This window comes from Neopsephotus bourkii, unplaced genomic scaffold (assembly GCF_033783945.1).
Source record: "Neopsephotus bourkii isolate Nb327-2 ecotype Australia unplaced genomic scaffold, CSIRO-AGI_Nbou_v1 NB_53, whole genome shotgun sequence".
Taxonomy (NCBI): Eukaryota; Metazoa; Chordata; class Aves; order Psittaciformes; family Psittacidae; genus Neopsephotus; species Neopsephotus bourkii.
In genome coordinates this window covers 9,811,007-9,827,935 of record NW_026900570.1, presented here as the reverse complement: position 1 = coordinate 9,827,935, position 16,929 = coordinate 9,811,007, and the positions used below count along the sequence as shown (strand labels likewise).

Genomic DNA, 16,929 nt, shown 5'->3' with positions numbered 1-16,929 from the left:
GGTGTTTTGTGAAACCCGGGGAAGACTAAGAAGTAAAAAAGAAAAACAACAAAAAACCCCCCAACCAGATCTGAAAGGAATTTTGATACATTCTGAGAGACGGATGTGGGATTAATCTTTCTAGAATACTGAATCCCAAGAGCCATAAAGGTCAGAAATTACCCCTTCTGTTTAAGCTGCCTTGTCTCCAAAGAAGGGTTTTCATAGCCAAGTAATACAGAACACGGTGAGAAGAAGTTTCTGCATCTTTCCTTAACAGTTGAAAATCCTGAATGTTGTTGGGGAAGTGACCAAAGTGGTAGGAAGGGAGGTAAAATATTCAAGTGCCCCAATGAAAATGTCATGTCATCCTGGCCACGGTCAAGTCACAATTCTGTAAAGTCAGCATCCAGAGGAAAACACACGTTGTACACACAGGTGCAGCCCCCGAGACTTCTTACTTGGTGGTCAGGTTACATGTAATTCTCAGGCTTGTTTAGTTTCACCTACTTGGAAAAGCAATACATGAGTGAGCATTCATGATGTAGGAACTAATTCAGAGCAGTACTGTGTCTTTGTTAGGAAAGACAGCAGGCTAAATTACTGCACAGCTTCTTCCCGTCTCTGAGTTTACTCATTTGCATCGACCATCACAAAATGTACCTGTTGCTAAATCCAGCAGCCCAAGAGAAGTGAGGCTGCAGCAGCTCCATACTGTAGTGAGCCTAAGCATGTGCTCCCGGTAAGGACGTGCAGACACACACAAAACACGTATACAGCACACACACACTACAGAGAAAAGCCAACACACATGGAAATCTGAACAGGACCAGTGGTTTCCTCCACTTAGTTTTTCCAGCTGGTCAGAATGAAGGCTTGTTTGTTAGTGGGAAATACAGACATGTCTGCAGTGCCCATCACGCCGGTGCCAGGCTGACAGCCTGCCCCACAGCTGCCCACTCTCCCCAGTGCTGCCACCCTGCCTTGAACACACCAACATATGCCCACCTCACCCTGGATCCCTTCAGTAACTGGCCTCAGACAACCAAGACTGTTTTCTAACTGCTTCTTGGATCCTCTTGTCTCCAGCTGCCCCCCCGACCCCCAAGAGAGATGGAGACAGACCCCCCCCACCAATCTCCAACCTCTCCTATTTTATGGAGACCAGGCTCCTGCTGCCCTCAGATGGAGGATAAAAAGGACTTTTTGAACAGGTTCCCTCAGCTTCTCAGGATAACCTGAAGTACCAACAGTTTGGAAAAAAAAAAGAATCATAGAGATTCCATGAATATACTTTAGGAATATATTTAATTACAAAGTGGTTTTGATAATCTATCTAGTACATTATGCCCTTCAAAAAAATTTGGCAGACTTTCTTTTCCTACAAAATGCAGTACTCTTTCTCCATTGCTGTGTGTTGTGAAACAGTATTAACAAATACACATTCAGTGGAACAGCTACCAAACTACCAAACTTCCCCAGTGCACATGCAAGCAGAAGCTTGAGGCTTTATGTCAATGGTCACTATAGGTAACACACTACACTGTGCTACACCCTGGCCTTTGTGCACTTCATACAGCAGCTAACATTTATTACCCAAGATCCCTTCTGCTTCACGCTCGTCAGACTTTACCTAAAGGTTCTATCTGTTATTATTACAATGTTTATCACCTTTTACCAAACAGACTCAGACCTTGGTTTTCCGAACGGTATCAACTTCTGCAAGATAAAGAGACAAGGTTTAGAAGTATTTTAAGGTACTTTTATTTAATAAATAACTTCAGTAATAGCACTGTAAAAAGTGAACATCTGTTAAAATAAAAAGGCACTTAAAACAAGGATATGACTATGATGCAGTTTGAATGGTCAGAGGCAAATATACATGGCACATGTCAAGGATGCTGTGTGACTTTTCACATGACAAACTACGCAATCTTAGCTACAGGGTAAAGGCAAATTTACAGCTAAGACTGCTCACAAAAAAGGCAAAAATAAAAGCTGGTGTGATACAAAAATATTACAAAAAGAACTGCAACAAAATACGTTAAAAAGATTAGAAGGGTGACAAAGCACCAGGCTTTAAACCAAGGAAATATGACAGAATAAAGACACAGTATCAAGTAAGGCCCTTAGGTGTTCTGAGGATGTCTTGGTATGGTACTTCATGATACTGCCACCCAGGGCTTGAATTTACAAAGGAAAAACAAGCAAGTTACCAGTCAGCAACTTTTTCAGTAATGGCACGTTTTAAAGCTATTTTTTCCATCTGAACATTCTTCTCAACCCTTTCATTTTAAACCTAACCTGGCAAAAAGCAACTTACACATTAAAAATAGATATGCACACACTTTTCAGTCATTTACACTGCTCGCTTCCAACTTACTCAACTTACCATATACTTAATCACATGTCTAGCAAGTAGAAGACCAATTCACCATCAGCTCCATGCTACATAAGTTTAATTGTATCTGCAAACTCAAGCCCTGATTTCCCTGTAAAGCTAAAAAGTTTAATACTAAATGGCTAGGCAGAGCCCTCATGCCGATTGCTTGCACCATTTCCCTCCCAGGCATGCCACAGCAGCATCGCACCCTGCAGAGGACCTGGATTTGCAGCACGGGAGTGGGAAAGGCTGAAAAAGGCACCACGTGACCTCAGCTGACCAGGCTACACAGTCTCAAGTTTTTTCTGGTGAGTCAGACCCCCGGCACTGATTACTTCCATTGGCAAAAAAATAAAACAAAAATAAAAAAAAATTACATATGGTACATTTTCACACAGGAAAACAAACCTATATGTAATGAATTAGTAAAATCACTGCAGTTTGCCCTAAATCTATCTTACTGTGACTACAAAAATTGCTATGCTGCATACAGTGTTGTGAAGTTATACAAGCAGTGTTCATTTTCCCTCGTATTTAGGATTGACCACAGTTGTCACTGCACTCTTGTAAATAGGATTTTCACCCTAGAAAGAGAGAAAAAAATATTTATATTAACATTTAAAGAGGAAAAAAAAAATCAAACACCAAGAAGTGTAAAAATTAGCCTAAAATTAGTGTAAGAAATTACCCATTAATATTTTGTTTGTACACACAAACAGCTTAAGTCAAACTAGTTTTCCCTCTAGCAACTTGAATAAAGGCATGCTCAGCTAACAAGGCAAAGGGTTAGGGCACGATCCCATTCAGTTCATACCACAGATTTCCTTCACAACCTCCTGTGGTCACCGCAGGGCCTGCGACCCACCATGATAGTTTTGAAGAGGAACAGAACTGTAAACAGCGTTGTTTGAAACCACAGCCGACCACAGACCACATTCTGCTACAGTAAATGTTTAAACAGCTTATCTTGTAACATAATTCCAGAAAGAAAGTGGAAGGGCTTGCAGTATGTTTACAATACACATTCAATATTTACACTGAACATTCAGTACTCATCATTCTCCTTTTATTACTTCAGGTCCCCCAGCCCCTGTATGTACAAAACTCACAGATGGAACAACAACTTCTGTACTGATGCAAATGCTGTAAATAAAACCACAACTCCTACTGATATGAGAAATGCCTACACATGCTAAGATTTGAAAACCTCTAAACAAACCTCATTTTAAGCTTCCTTTCTTCCCAGGTTTCCTTTTACCTCAGTAAATCTTGCTCCATTTATGGCATCCTTTCACACTGAAGATAAACAGCCTGGATTCAAAATTAGTAGACAAATCTCAGCAGGAGAAACGGCTACTGCCAGTACTGCACCCACACAGCTGGGACCTGCAGTACTCTGTTTTCACCACCACCTGAACGTCAACCTGAACAAATGTTTACCAGAACAAAGCTATATAGAAGTAATACCTGCAGGAATGCAGTACTGAGTGCAGTTCTGGCCATAACTGAATGTGGCCTTCAGCAGCAGTAAGTGAACCTCTCTTCTGAAGTTCCCCTCAATCCGAGATGGCCTACATGACTATATGAATTAAATTTTACTCTATTAAATCACACAGCATTTAAAATATTTCAGGTTAAACCATTTTTTTTCTGGCGTCAAAGGAAATCCTCCTGCTAGGCACACACCACCACATGTGTCTGTTTTCTCAGGGGCATAAACTTGGAAAATCACCTGGGAATACCACAGAATGTGCCCAGAGGTGACAAGGCAAGCAAGAAACCAGCTAGGTGTGAAATATTCATATCAAAACTCCTGGGAAGTTTGTTGCCTACTGTTAGCAAGACCTGGTATGTGGCAAGTAACTGGTCTACCCCAGCAAACTCTTGGTAGCTGACAACTGTTTAGGTGGTGAACTGCCTTTATGCCAGGGTTCTTTTCACAAAGGGCTTTTCTCCTTAAAACCAGCTTCTCTGCATGCAGACAGCAATGAGGCACACCCAATCCTACCCAGAACAACAGAGCTCAGCCAGAACATGGATCACTGGACAATGGAAGTCAGGGTTCTCTGTTCACTCTTCTCAAAAGCAGAGTCAACGTCTTCTGGCTTGAGGTGAAGGAAGAACTGTGTGTCCAGTGCTGGCTGCACTTCACAAATACACAGTTAACAGCACAGACCCTTCCAACAGTTCCCTGGCAAACTGGAGCTTGACCAAAATTATATCAACTACTGGTTCAGAAAGGGATGGGAAATCAAGATTTATTTTTTAAGTAAATGGAACACAGTGCTGTGGCTACTCCTCTGCCAAAGTCATCAATGCAAAATTACTCCCCCCAGTGTTTTTAACAAATAGCTTTGCAATAGTAAGACGTAAATGAAACTGGAAAAACATCCAGGAATGAGGGATTTAATCTGGAGTAATTTAAGCATCTCATTACACCTCCAAGTCCTTGGCAATGTACATTGCTTGTTTCCTCATAAGTTTTAATGAATTCTTAAAAATATAAATCATTAAAATCTGTGATGCAGATCAAGCCTGGAAGCTCAATAAGCCATCTCATCTACAGACCAGGAGGTATTGCACAGCATGTCTAGGGCGATGCATTATGTAATTCTTGTTACACTGTGCTTTTAACCTTGAACATGTCACAAAACAGGCTACCCTCAGCATGTATATACAGGGAGGTGTATGTTAACATTTTCCAGTTTGCAAAGGAGAGATAATGTTTATCAGATAGTATAGGAATTGGTCAAAAGGTTAGGGCTAAAATTTGGAAATTTGCAGGATGCTGCTCATACAATTAAGTTGTGCTTATAATCAAGTTTAAAATGCAAATTACATGATAAGATTGCAGGTTTTATTATGATGCTTTTTTTAAAGAAATCAGAATTCAAAATTTACATGCTTTTTATTTAGCAAAAGCCCTATTTACAGAGAAACTGAAACCCTGTACTGTCTTCCCCCGTACTCACACTTCAGGTTCTCAAGAACTCAGAAGCACACAATAAGATTTAGGTCACTGAATAAGGCATCTCCCCAGGGCAGTTGAGTGTCTCAGTTCCACTACAAATAATGGAGGTTTAGTCACCACACAGAGAACTATTTAGGTTCACCCAACCTTATGTGTGATCAGCTGAATGGCTCTTGAGGCTCTACTGCGTGTAACCGCAGCACAGGCTCCCAAGGGACTTGCAATTCCTTCCCTGCAATCTTCTGCTGCACAGACAGCGATGGCCCTAGCTTGCCCAGCCACAGACCATCAATGTGCCTCAGCCCTGGCCTCGAGAAGTCTTATGTACATAGCTTATCATTAAAACTAACAGGGGAGTAGTAAATAAATGTCCACTAGTCCAACATGAGTCTCGCCTCAGCTAGGGCCCTCACAGCTGGCACACAGTATAAACCTTGAGATTAGCAGCCTTCTCTTCTCCAGGCTGAATAGCCCCAACTTTCTCAGCCGATCTTCATACAGGAGGTGTTCCAGTCCCATGATCATTCTCGAGGCCCTTCTCTGGACTTGTTCCAACAGTTCCACGTCCTTTTTATGTTGAGGACGCCAGAACTGTACACAATACTCCAGGTGAGGTCTCACAAGAACAGAGTAAAGGGGCAGGATCACCTCCTTCAACCTGCTGGTCACGCTCCTCTTGATGCAGCCCAGGATACGGTTGGCTTTCTGGGCTGTGAGCATACACTGAAGCTGGCTCATGTTCATTTTCTCATTGACCAGCACCTCAAAGTCCTTCTCTGCAGGGCTGCTCTGAATCTCTTCTCTGCCCAACCTGTAGCTGTGCCTGGGATTGCCCCAACCCAGGTGTAGGACCTTGCACTTGGCATGGTTTAACTTCATAAGGCTGGCATCAGCCCACCTCACAAGTATCAAGGTCCCTCTGGATGGCATTCCTTCCCTCCAGTGTATCAACCGAACCACACAGCTTGGTGTCATCGGCAAACTTGCTGAGGGTGCGCTCAATTCGACTATCCGTGTCACTGACAAAGATGTTGAACAAGATCATTCCCAACACCGATCCCTGAGGGACACCACTCGTTACTGGTCTCCAGCCAGACATTGAGCCATTCACCACAACTCTTTGCATACGGCCATCCAGACAGTTTTTTATCCACCGAGTGGTCCACCTATCAAATTGATGTCTCTCCAATTGAGAGACAAGGATGTTGTGTGGGACAGTGTCGAACACTTTGCCCAAGTCCAGGCAGATGACATCAACTGCTCTACCGATGTCCATCAGTTCTGTAGCCCCATCATAGGAGGTCACCAAACTGGCCAGTCAGGATTTCCCCTTAGTGAAGCCATGCTGGCTGTCACCAAGCACCTTGTTGTTTTTCATGTGCCTTAGCATGCCTTCCAGGAGAATCTGCTCCAAGATTTTGCCAGGCACAGAGGTGAGACTGACTGGTCTGTACTTCCCTGGGTCATCCATTTTCCCCTTCTTGAAAATGGGGGTTATATTTCCCTTTCTCCAGTCGTCAGAAGCTTCACCTGGCTGCCATGATTTTTCAAATATGATGGACATTGTTCAAGAGCTGGTTCTTGCTATTTTCAGCTCTCATTAATATCAATCATTATTTTACAGTAATATAAAACAAGCCATCTGTTAACCCATAAATACTGCAGTCGCATCAGAGGACAAAGCAAAGCCAATGTTAAGGGCAATACAGACAACAGAGGGCATCAGCTACCATGACTGGGAGAGCAGAGGGAAGGAGCCAGCTTGCTGTTGAGTACACACTCTTTTAACAGCACAAATCTAAACCAGATAGGCAGCGAAGACAGCAAGGCCTGACAGCAGTGAAAGGACACTAAGAAAGTAGCTACACTGCAGGCCAAGGACAAACAGAACTTGATTCAGCCTAACTGGTTTGAGCATCAACTGCAAGGCTACTGTGGCAACAAGTCACTCACACCACCATGGAACAGAATCATAGAATAGTTTGGGCTGGAAGGGACCTTCAGAGTTCATCTAGTCCAACTCCCCTGCAATAAGCAGAGACATCCTCAACTAGATCTGGTTGCTTAGAACCACGTCCAGCCTGGCCTTAAATGTCTTCAGGGGTGGTGCATCCACCTTCTATCTGGGCAACCTGTGCCAGTGTTTCACTACTCTCATTGTAAAAAATTGTTTCTTCATCTCCAGCCTGAACCTCCCCTCCTAGTTAAAAACCATTACCCCTCATCCTGTCGCAACAGGCCCTGCTAAAGAGTCTCTCCCATCTTTCTTGCAGTCTGCACTGGTGAGGTATTTGTGCACCTGGTCCCTGACAAGCTTCCTGGTGCTGCAGTTGACTCGCTGCAGTAACAAAGCCCACATGTACATTTGAACCCTGTGGAAGAAGGGGAAGAGTCATACAAACTGCACATGGTTCATTGTGTATATGGATACACCTGGAGGGCACCTACTGCAGTGTCACTGTCTTGTAATGGGATTTCAGGTGACCTTCTTGCCTTGGCAACAAAAGACAACTTGTTCTTCACCTAAATGAAAAGATACTTCAACAATCTAAAGACCCTAGAAAATCTTAGTTATAGAGGAAAGGAGGGTTTTCTTCTTTTACTTCCTGTGGGTCAGGAAGTAAATACTCATCTCCTGCTCAGTGGCCAATAAAGCTAAACCCACCTCCCTCTCTCCTCAAAGTTCTGGTATTTCTCTGAATACCAAAAATGATAAATTCATGTTTTAAAAAACCCACACTTTCCTACTTCTCATCTTCTGAGTGAAACAAAAATGCAAAGTCAATCTCTCCAGTTACACAAGAGGAAAGCTTTCTGCAAGTACAATTTGAGGAGAAAACGGCAGCACTATGGACACTAGATCCTTAAAGTCATGAGGCAGAGAATGAGAGCACAGAATGGGAGTTACACACTGTATGGTTTGTTAGATGCTTGTCCTGCATGCAACACAAAGTACACAGCTAAGTGAGTAGCAGAAGAGAAGGTAACAAGAGTCTTAACCAGATGGACTGTGTGAAATGTTAGAAAGAAACATGAACTCCATTTCCTCCCCAGAATAATCAACTCTGAGAAGATAAATGGAAATGAGGTGAATGTGGTCGGTGTGGCAAACAAAATGAACATTTTTACAATCAATTCTGGATACACAGTGGAAAGTGAAATGATTGCAAAGAGAAAAGGAAAGTTTATTCCATCACGGAAGGGCTCAGAATGCTGGATAAAGTATTTGGGATTGTTGTCACAGTGAGGACACATAAGAGCATAAATACCCATAATTCCTGCCTTCCCCCCTCATTCCTAGTTTACAATATATTTTTATTTCGAAAAAGGGAAGCAGCAAACAGAATAAAATTAGAGATACAGATTCTTCCTTTCCAGTGGCTCCTGAAAAAAATCCCTTGATTATTTAAAGGGATGTGTTGCCTTCCCAACTTTTTCATTCCCCTCTTCTACTCTGTTCTTTGTACTTCTTATCTCTCAGCACTCGTCTGACACCCACTCCCCATCTCATCCTCCCTTTCTTATTCCTTCCCCAGCAGATCCCAGGGAAGGAGAGCACCTAAAGCCTTCCAGGAAGTGCAACTCAAAGCCTAGAGAAGGCATGCATCCATCCCTTCTGGTTTACTGACTTGCTCTTCTGGATACTGCTTTTCCTCCTTGCAGGTTGGGTGTGAAGAGAACTGAAGTCAGCATTTCCAAACAGAAATGAGGTCTTCAGGCACAGTTTAGGAGGGGCTAGGAAACTGGGGGGGAAAAAGCATCTAGAGGGGACACGAATATTTCCTTCTCTCAGTGTTTTCTTTCTATGGGGATTCCCAAGCCGGCTGGGCTACAAGGACAGTGATAATGCCCATTTCAATAGAAGAAATGTGGGGAAAAATTAATATGCATATTTAAAAATAAAATCAGTAAAAAATTCAGAATCAGAAGGGTATATGCATTTTACACTTTCAATACAGGTAGCTCTATACTAGGTTAATAAGCCAAAGCGGTCAAAATGAAAAATCTGTAAGGCTACTTTGAATGTTCCCAGAGTTATTCTAATAAAACCGGTGATATTTATAGGCTGGAATGTCTTATGATTATCCAAACTAGCTTTGCAAATACATCAATTTTAAGCAAATTGACTGATGATTTGAAGAACTAAAAGACAACACCTCCCACTGAATGCTGTGCCCCTCAACAACCTAAAGAACTTCTTCAAACCTAACAGCTGTTCTTTTATATATATCCACACTTTTAGCCGCCAAAAAAGATCATCACCTGTAGAATAGTTCAAGCCAGTAGTGGTGGTATTAGTAAGCAAGCAATCTTGCTGTCCAAAAAAGTTAACAATTCTCAAGCTGCATTCTTTAGAACCCCATACTCAAAGCAGCAGTAGATGAACTGAGAGCAAGACTCAAACTGTGATTATCTGACTGTGACACACGGCGAATTTGAAGCGACATGCAAAGGGAAAAAAAGGAAGAAAATGAAAGAAGATACAAACTGAGATTTAGAGACCAGCTTTACGTCCATAGTTTGGATTCTTGAAATTGTTAATAGGGCTCTTGTATATTGGATTTTCTTGCTGAAGTAAAAGAAATGGTCAATGTCGAATAATTCAGCAGGAAAAAAAGGAAAAGTAACAGTTTCAACCATCAGTGAAAAAATCATGCTATACATAAAGTTAGTACTTTTTTTCCAGCACAGAAGGAATAAATTTTCTTTAATAAAAATGAAAGGCTTCCTAGGAGATTTATTTTTTAAAATTATTCTCTCACCAAGCACATGTAGATGTTGACTTCTACACAAGCTTAGCAAAGGTTTTTTGATTAGCAGATTCTTAAGATTACCCAGAGGTAGTGACCCCACAGCCTATGGAAGCCTGTACCCCATAGGCCTGGTTCTCTTGCATAATTTTCTGTTGATATGGGGGGCTTGGAAGATTTCAACAGACTAGTTCAGCCACAATTTTGTGACTAGTTACTGAATTCTCTCAACTAAACCTGTAGAAGTATCTTCATAAATGCAAAATCTTCTTCACTTACTACAGAAGTGACTCAACTTCTATTAAACATTTTAATAATATGTTAAGTGTGGTAGAACTGCAAAGCTCAACTATTCTGTCATCAACACATTTTCTCTCTGAAATTTTATTTTAACTGAAGTTACTACTCACTTTTCTAACCCAAGAGGTACTTCTCAAAGAGGGTTGTTTCCTCTCACCCCCAGTGGTAACACACAACATGTTTTAAAGACAGCTTAAGATAAGGATAGTTCTCTTTCTCCCCAGGCCATTAAGCAGGAATACAATCTGAAACACTTACGGCATGTGACAAACATCATCTATTCTTCCTCAACTACTGCAGCTTTTATACTGATAAAAGCTTCCTGACTTACCGTATCCCACTTGGCATTCATCTTTTCCTTTTCAAATTTAGCAAATTCTCTTCTGTCATGAATGATCATTAGTAGTTTCCAAATCAATAATAATGCAAGTCCAATAAGAACAATTCCAGCAACCACACCAGCTACTATGGGAATGATGTCCGGCCCGCTGGGGCATTCTAGGGAACAAAGTCAGGGAAGCATGGTTTTACAAGATGATAAAAGTAATGCAAATACAGATGAGTTTAAAGTTTTCTTTTTGTACTGGAGCCAGTACTATGCCAATGCTATTTTCCTTTCAAATAATGGAAGTTTTGGCATGTGTACATCCTGTAACATTCCAGTTTATTTCTATCCTTCAAATTCATGTTTAACCTTAACAATAGAACAATTCATGTTGTAATGATGAAGTCCACACATTGTGACTTGAGCTATTCACCTACAGTATTAGAGTAAAATAACTAGCAATTGTATTTTAAACATGCAAGTGCTCCAAGTGGTAGGTGGTGCTGGGGGGATAAACCACCTGGAGTACAAATGCAGATTAGCAAAACAGTCCCCACATCTTTTATCAACAGCATTGCAGGAAAAGGTGTTCCTTATTTTACCTCAGATGGCTGCTATTGTCAGTAGGCAATATCTAGAGATAGGTAATAATTTTGTTTCTGGGAGATATTTTTTAAAGGACATTTCCTCATCTCAGGAATTATCTCAAAATAAAATTAAAAAAAGGTCATAGATTCTTTGGATAAAAATATAATGTACTTTCAAAATAAGCGAACTGTGTTTGAAAACAGTAATATAGATGCAAAACGATTTCAGGTAACTGACATGGTAATAACAATCCTCCAAAATAAATCCTGATCCTTCTAATTAATATAAAATTCTCAATAATCACAAACCGAACAAGGGCTTTTGCAGAGCTCAATGCACAGACTGAAGGAGACAGAAGCAAATAAATGCAGCTCCCGTGCTGTCAAAAGGAACGCTGCTTGCTCCCAAACTGCAACTCCTAATTTTGGTACCTGCCTCTGCAGTAGTGAGTGAAAAGGGAAGGGACACGACAGGAATTTTCTGGGAACCACTAAGGAACAAATGTCTACTGCACTGAACACAGCTCTACCAAACAGAGCTTGTTCCTGCAGCACTCATCTGGCACAAAATTCAGGTCCCTCCTGGTGCATGAAGGCTTGATTCAGCTCTTAATCAAGGCAACACAATCTTATCCATGACAGACTTCAAAAGTGTAGCGCATGTGTTGACTTGTCGTAAAAGACAAAGCTCAAGATCCTCCTTCATACTTTGGACTACATTTTTAGAATGATCAACTCTGAAAATTCCTTGAGTAGAGCACAGCACTAAATCTTTCAACACACAAGTAAGATTTGTATTTTTATCAGGCTTATAAAAATTGGGATCACACAATGTTAATGTACGAAACCAGATTTTTTGCACTGTTAGATGTAACATCCAGTCATTCACACCAATACTGCTCTTGGTAAATAAATGGTAAATTACCGACTGAGCCATAGGTTTGGTCTCTGTTTTGTATCAGAAGTTTGAACAAAATCAAGAACGGTTGGCTATTAGGGATTAACCATGCAAAAGGCTTTCCAGATCTGTTCTTGAAGGTACCTCAGTTAAGGAAAAGCAAAGGCTTTCAGCATGAATAATTTAAGCAGTTTGTAGGGTTGGGTGTTTTTTTGTGTGTAAGACTGGTCCCATATAATTAAGAAAAGGAAAAGAAAAAAGCAACAAAGCCCCACAGACACCACTGCTTCTGACCAGCAGTACAAGCCTGGTCAAAAAAAAAAAAAAATCAAAAAAATCACAATTCACACATCCAGGCCTTGCCACAAGATGGATAAAATAAGCCTGCAAAGTATGTCAAGTGGAAACATGAAATGCTTTAACAAATGTAGGTATCTGATTGACTTTTTGTTTTTAGAAAACAAAGCCTGTTTCTGTCAGCCTAAAGGTTTGACAAATCTAGATCTGGAGAGACCTGTGTTCTTGCAAAGACACTCAAGTTCCAGACATCCACAGCTGTCATTCAGGGAACAGGTACCTATTTCTGAATGCACCTAACTCATACAAATCAACCAGAGCTACTTTGTAGTACACAACTGCATTAATTCACAACAAAGACAAGGGGAGAGCAGGCAACATCATGTTCATACCTGGGGTCTCTACCACGTGGACGTTAGCTTCACCATTTGAGTTGACAGAGTATGTGAAGTAGAACCAGCAGTCATCAACATCCTTCTCCTTGCAATGAGACAATGGATCAGGCTGTCCAGGCTGTGGCAACTTGTCTCGACTCTCCACCCGTGTCATGTTGAAATGCATACATTCCTGAGAACATGTTTCCTTCTTTTCTCCCTTATCAAAAGCTCTGCATTGAACGCAGTCCCTGTAGAAAGTACAAATCAGAAGCAATGCTTTTTAATATGATTATGAAATATTTCTTGCATTTATTCTGAAGAAACATAAAGGAGAAAATGTGGAAAAAAATAAATCCAACACTTGTGCCATAAAGGTCAGGAAAAAATAAGGCTCTTTACTAGCCATAACATTTATGTACCTTGTAATTAACAAAATCCCCCTTTAATAAACACCTCTTTCTCTGGATGATTCACAAGCTTCTAGGACAGGAAAAAAATACCTATATTTCTAAAAGTAAGTAAGGCTAAAACTTTTCCAAACACCTCCACATGGAAAATGAATACTTTCAGAGAAAGCAGCGTAGGAACAGAACATTTATAGTAAAACAGTACCTGAGACACAGACTGGTTAAAAAGAACACAAGTGGCAAGCTTTAGAGTAGGATATCACTCTGAATAACTCATTGAAAAGGGTAGACTAAGCAAGATATTTATACTGAAAAAGACTTTGCAAAGAGAAACCTTAAAGTCAGCTGCATGAAGCCAGGAACCAGCCCAGCCACTAAAACTTATTCCAAAGTTTCTGTGCAGAAAATGCTTCATTTCTAAAAAACTGGGTTTCCAAAGGCAGGGAGCAAATATCACCGGCCCACACAAATCTAGATTAGATTTTTGTCAGCACAGTTAATGACTTTCCAGTAATATTTCTGAATGAAAACTTTAAGCTAAAATCTTAGATGAAGTTTTAACTGTTCTGGAAATTGCACTGTATATGTATACTTTTGTTACATTAATTTCAAAAGGTCAAAGGATGATGGGACTTTACAGTTAGTCACATTACAGACTTATGTTCCTTCCAGCTCTGCAGAAGGTGAGTTGCTGATAATCAGAAATGAAATAGGGAAAAGCTGTAACCTCCTCATGTCAATCTGAATGGTTAAAACTGATTTAAGATAATGTACACGTTTCTATCCCTAATAAAATATGGCAGGGAAATAATGTAAGAAATAATTAGTCTACCTGGAGGCAAACAAAATACTGTATTAAAATTTTGCTTGTACTTCTCACCTTGTGATTCACTTGTGATTCTCACCCAACAACTTTTACTGTGTGAAGACACCATATGATACAATGTCCCTGCACTTCATGGTGGAATAAAACATGGTACCAAAACCCTCATTTTAAAAATTCTGCACACATAAACATCACTAACTCAAATGCACAGAGGCTGTGACTTGGTTTTCTTGGTACTTACTTATGCTCGGCACAGACTCCAAGGCAAGTCTGACACATTTCACATGTGGGGCCTTGGAACTTGGGATCTGTACAGTTACAGGTGCCACATTCACAGGTTCCTCTTCCATTGCAAATCTGCCCATTTGATGCCATACAGGGTGCAGTGTCCAAAGAACAATCGCATGCGCTGCCAGTGAAGTTGGGGAAACACTCACATACTCTGCATTTACAGATACCGTTTCCTGCGAATTGAAAAGATACTCAGTGAAATGAAGCCTAATATAAAACATAACATTTGTGACTGTAAGAAGTGTTTACCATCTCAGGATAGATACAGAGAAAATAAAACCCTTATGGAGAGATAATAAAGGCACTGATGAATGAAGAGCTGCAAAAGAAATTTTAGCTCCTTAAAAAACTACTTACAGGCATTTCTCCCCTTTTCGCATTGTCCTACCCTTACTATTTCCTTCCATAAATGCAGTAACAAGACGAGGAAAAGCTGATCAAGACCAGCAAAATCTGATGGCCATATCTCCTGCGTGGAGAGCATTACAACACTGCTTCAGTTCGCAGTTTTATATGTATACAGACAAACTGATCACCCCTCTCTTCGTATCTATCACCATGCAGATTTATAAAGCAAAGCCTAGAAAGATGAGTAATGTGCTTACACTTCACAACACAGAAAACATCTCTGGCTCCCTAGAACACCATCATGCAGCTGCTGTACTTCTGACCTCTCCCTACCAAACTTTATGCTCCTTACCCTCCTTACACAGAAATCAAGGTACCTGAATCTCCAGAAAGGTTTTTTTGGATAAAATGGGAAGATCTTTGGCTACATCTCTCCTTCTCCACTGAGAATACAGTGTTTAAGTCAATACTTACTTGTTACCATATATTTTGGAACACCACCACCATTGCTCCTATCCTTCATAGAGCAGGTGAGTAATAATGTATTCTGAACAAATCAGACAGTTGAGATATTCTCCTAATTCCGCTAAAGTTTAGTGACTTCTCGGTTTTATTTTTGTATCACAATAAAAATTGAAGTAGTAGTTACACTTCTAGCAGGTACTTCCATGTGCCTAGGAAAGTTTTAGGACAACAGTGGATGCAGCAAAATAATGTAAGACACTGGCTGCTGAATGGCTTTCTAAACTGGTTTTGATTTTGAGAATTAACTGCTACCAGTCTTGTTCTAAGCACTTCAAGGTGTTTTGTTGTTTTTTTTCCTTGATCGCGCACTTCTAATTTTCACCTACTTTCTAGAACAGTCTCAAGACAACATCTCACTGGTATCCTGTCAAGCATTGAGTCAAGCACTCTCTATTACAAGTAAGCTGAGGTCATTACCTCTTTTTATCGATGCAGCAGTTACACTGAGACAGCATAGCATTATAATCTCAGGACTGCTGTCTCAGCATTCTTTACTATAACACCTGAAGGTAATTCTGTAATACATAGCAGAAGTTCACTTTACATCCTTCTTGGAGCTGTGATTCAAAGAAGGTGAAATGTGTATTAATGCACCGTATGTTCATGATCAGAGAAAGCTGATTTATTAATAGATAAGTGTTTTCAATCATTAAACCTGTGAATAGTCTCATCTCTGTTATGAGGTATCTATGATCTTTAAGCTAAGTATAACCACTCTACAGAGTATTGTTGATGGACTTGTCAACTGCTGGTCAGTTTTGCCTGCAGAAAACTGAAGTAGTTTCTCACCTCCACAAATCAAGCCATTTGATCGATCACAGTTGAAGTTATCACATTCACAGTATTTTCCAGAATACACTTCATTGGTGTTTTCTCTTTTCTTGCATACACATTGTCCACAAATGCATTCTCCATTGTTACTGCATATTTCTGTACTGTTCTCTCTCCTGCAGTAAGCATCCATGTCCTCACTATTTACTTCATCCGTACTACATTCACATAGTCTTCCAATACGTCCTTCATTACATCTGCAAAGTGAAAACACAACTGAAAATGTAAAGTAATACAACAAAAATACTCCAAAAATAGCACCAAGAACAGGAATAGAAGTGACTATTCTCTCAAGTGATGTTCCAAGTTAAACTTCAAGTAAGATTTCCAGCTGACAGCTACATAGCCATTCTTGAAGCTGCTGGAGCAAACTGGACTAAGTTGCTCCAATACTGATTACTCGTTCCAGATAAGAAACTATGTGTCACCAGCTCTATCTAAATTGCCATATAACCACTATTAACCCTGTGACAGAACAGGAATTATTTTAAAGTGACAGTGATCGTTCACTGTAACTGCAGTCCTCTTTTAATGAAAAGATTTCCCATGAACAGCAATTAGGCAGGAGAGTAGATAATGTGCAGAGCTGCTGAGCTGAGATCTTCAGGCACCATCACTTTTCATTATCAAGGTTACAGTATTGATGAACAAATGGAGGTTGTTCTTGTTCCCAGCAGTGACGGACAAACTCTTCTCGGGTATCAGAGACAATGGTTGTCAGGACACTTACTGTTGCAAAAGTAAAAGGCTGTTCTTGCCCACATTTGTTCTCCCCAGCATGAAACCAGGGGGATACCAGTGACAGCAATACCAAGTCTTTCTACACAAAGAGG

General features: G+C 40.5%; 1 protein-coding gene across 2 annotated transcripts in view; it reads right to left on the bottom strand.

Moving 5' to 3' along the window:
* Positions 1-1,719: 1,719 nt before the first annotated feature.
* ITGB1 (integrin subunit beta 1) overlaps positions 1,720-16,929 on the bottom strand; it is a 46,263-nt gene continuing 31,053 nt past the window's right edge. Inside the window, exons 12-17 of one of the 2 annotated variants that reach the window (XM_061350260.1) lie at positions 16,055-16,293; positions 14,343-14,565; positions 12,884-13,116; positions 10,716-10,882; positions 9,823-9,903; positions 1,720-2,946 (exon numbers count right to left, since the gene is read on the bottom strand). In XM_061350260.1, coding sequence (XP_061206244.1) covers positions 9,829-9,903; positions 10,716-10,882; positions 12,884-13,116; positions 14,343-14,565; positions 16,055-16,293 — 937 coding nt within the window. In that variant the 3' untranslated portion in view covers positions 1,720-2,946; positions 9,823-9,828. The remainder of the gene's footprint in view (positions 2,947-9,822; positions 9,904-10,715; positions 10,883-12,883; positions 13,117-14,342; positions 14,566-16,054; positions 16,294-16,929) is intronic. The other variant, XM_061350269.1, reaches the window with a different exon arrangement.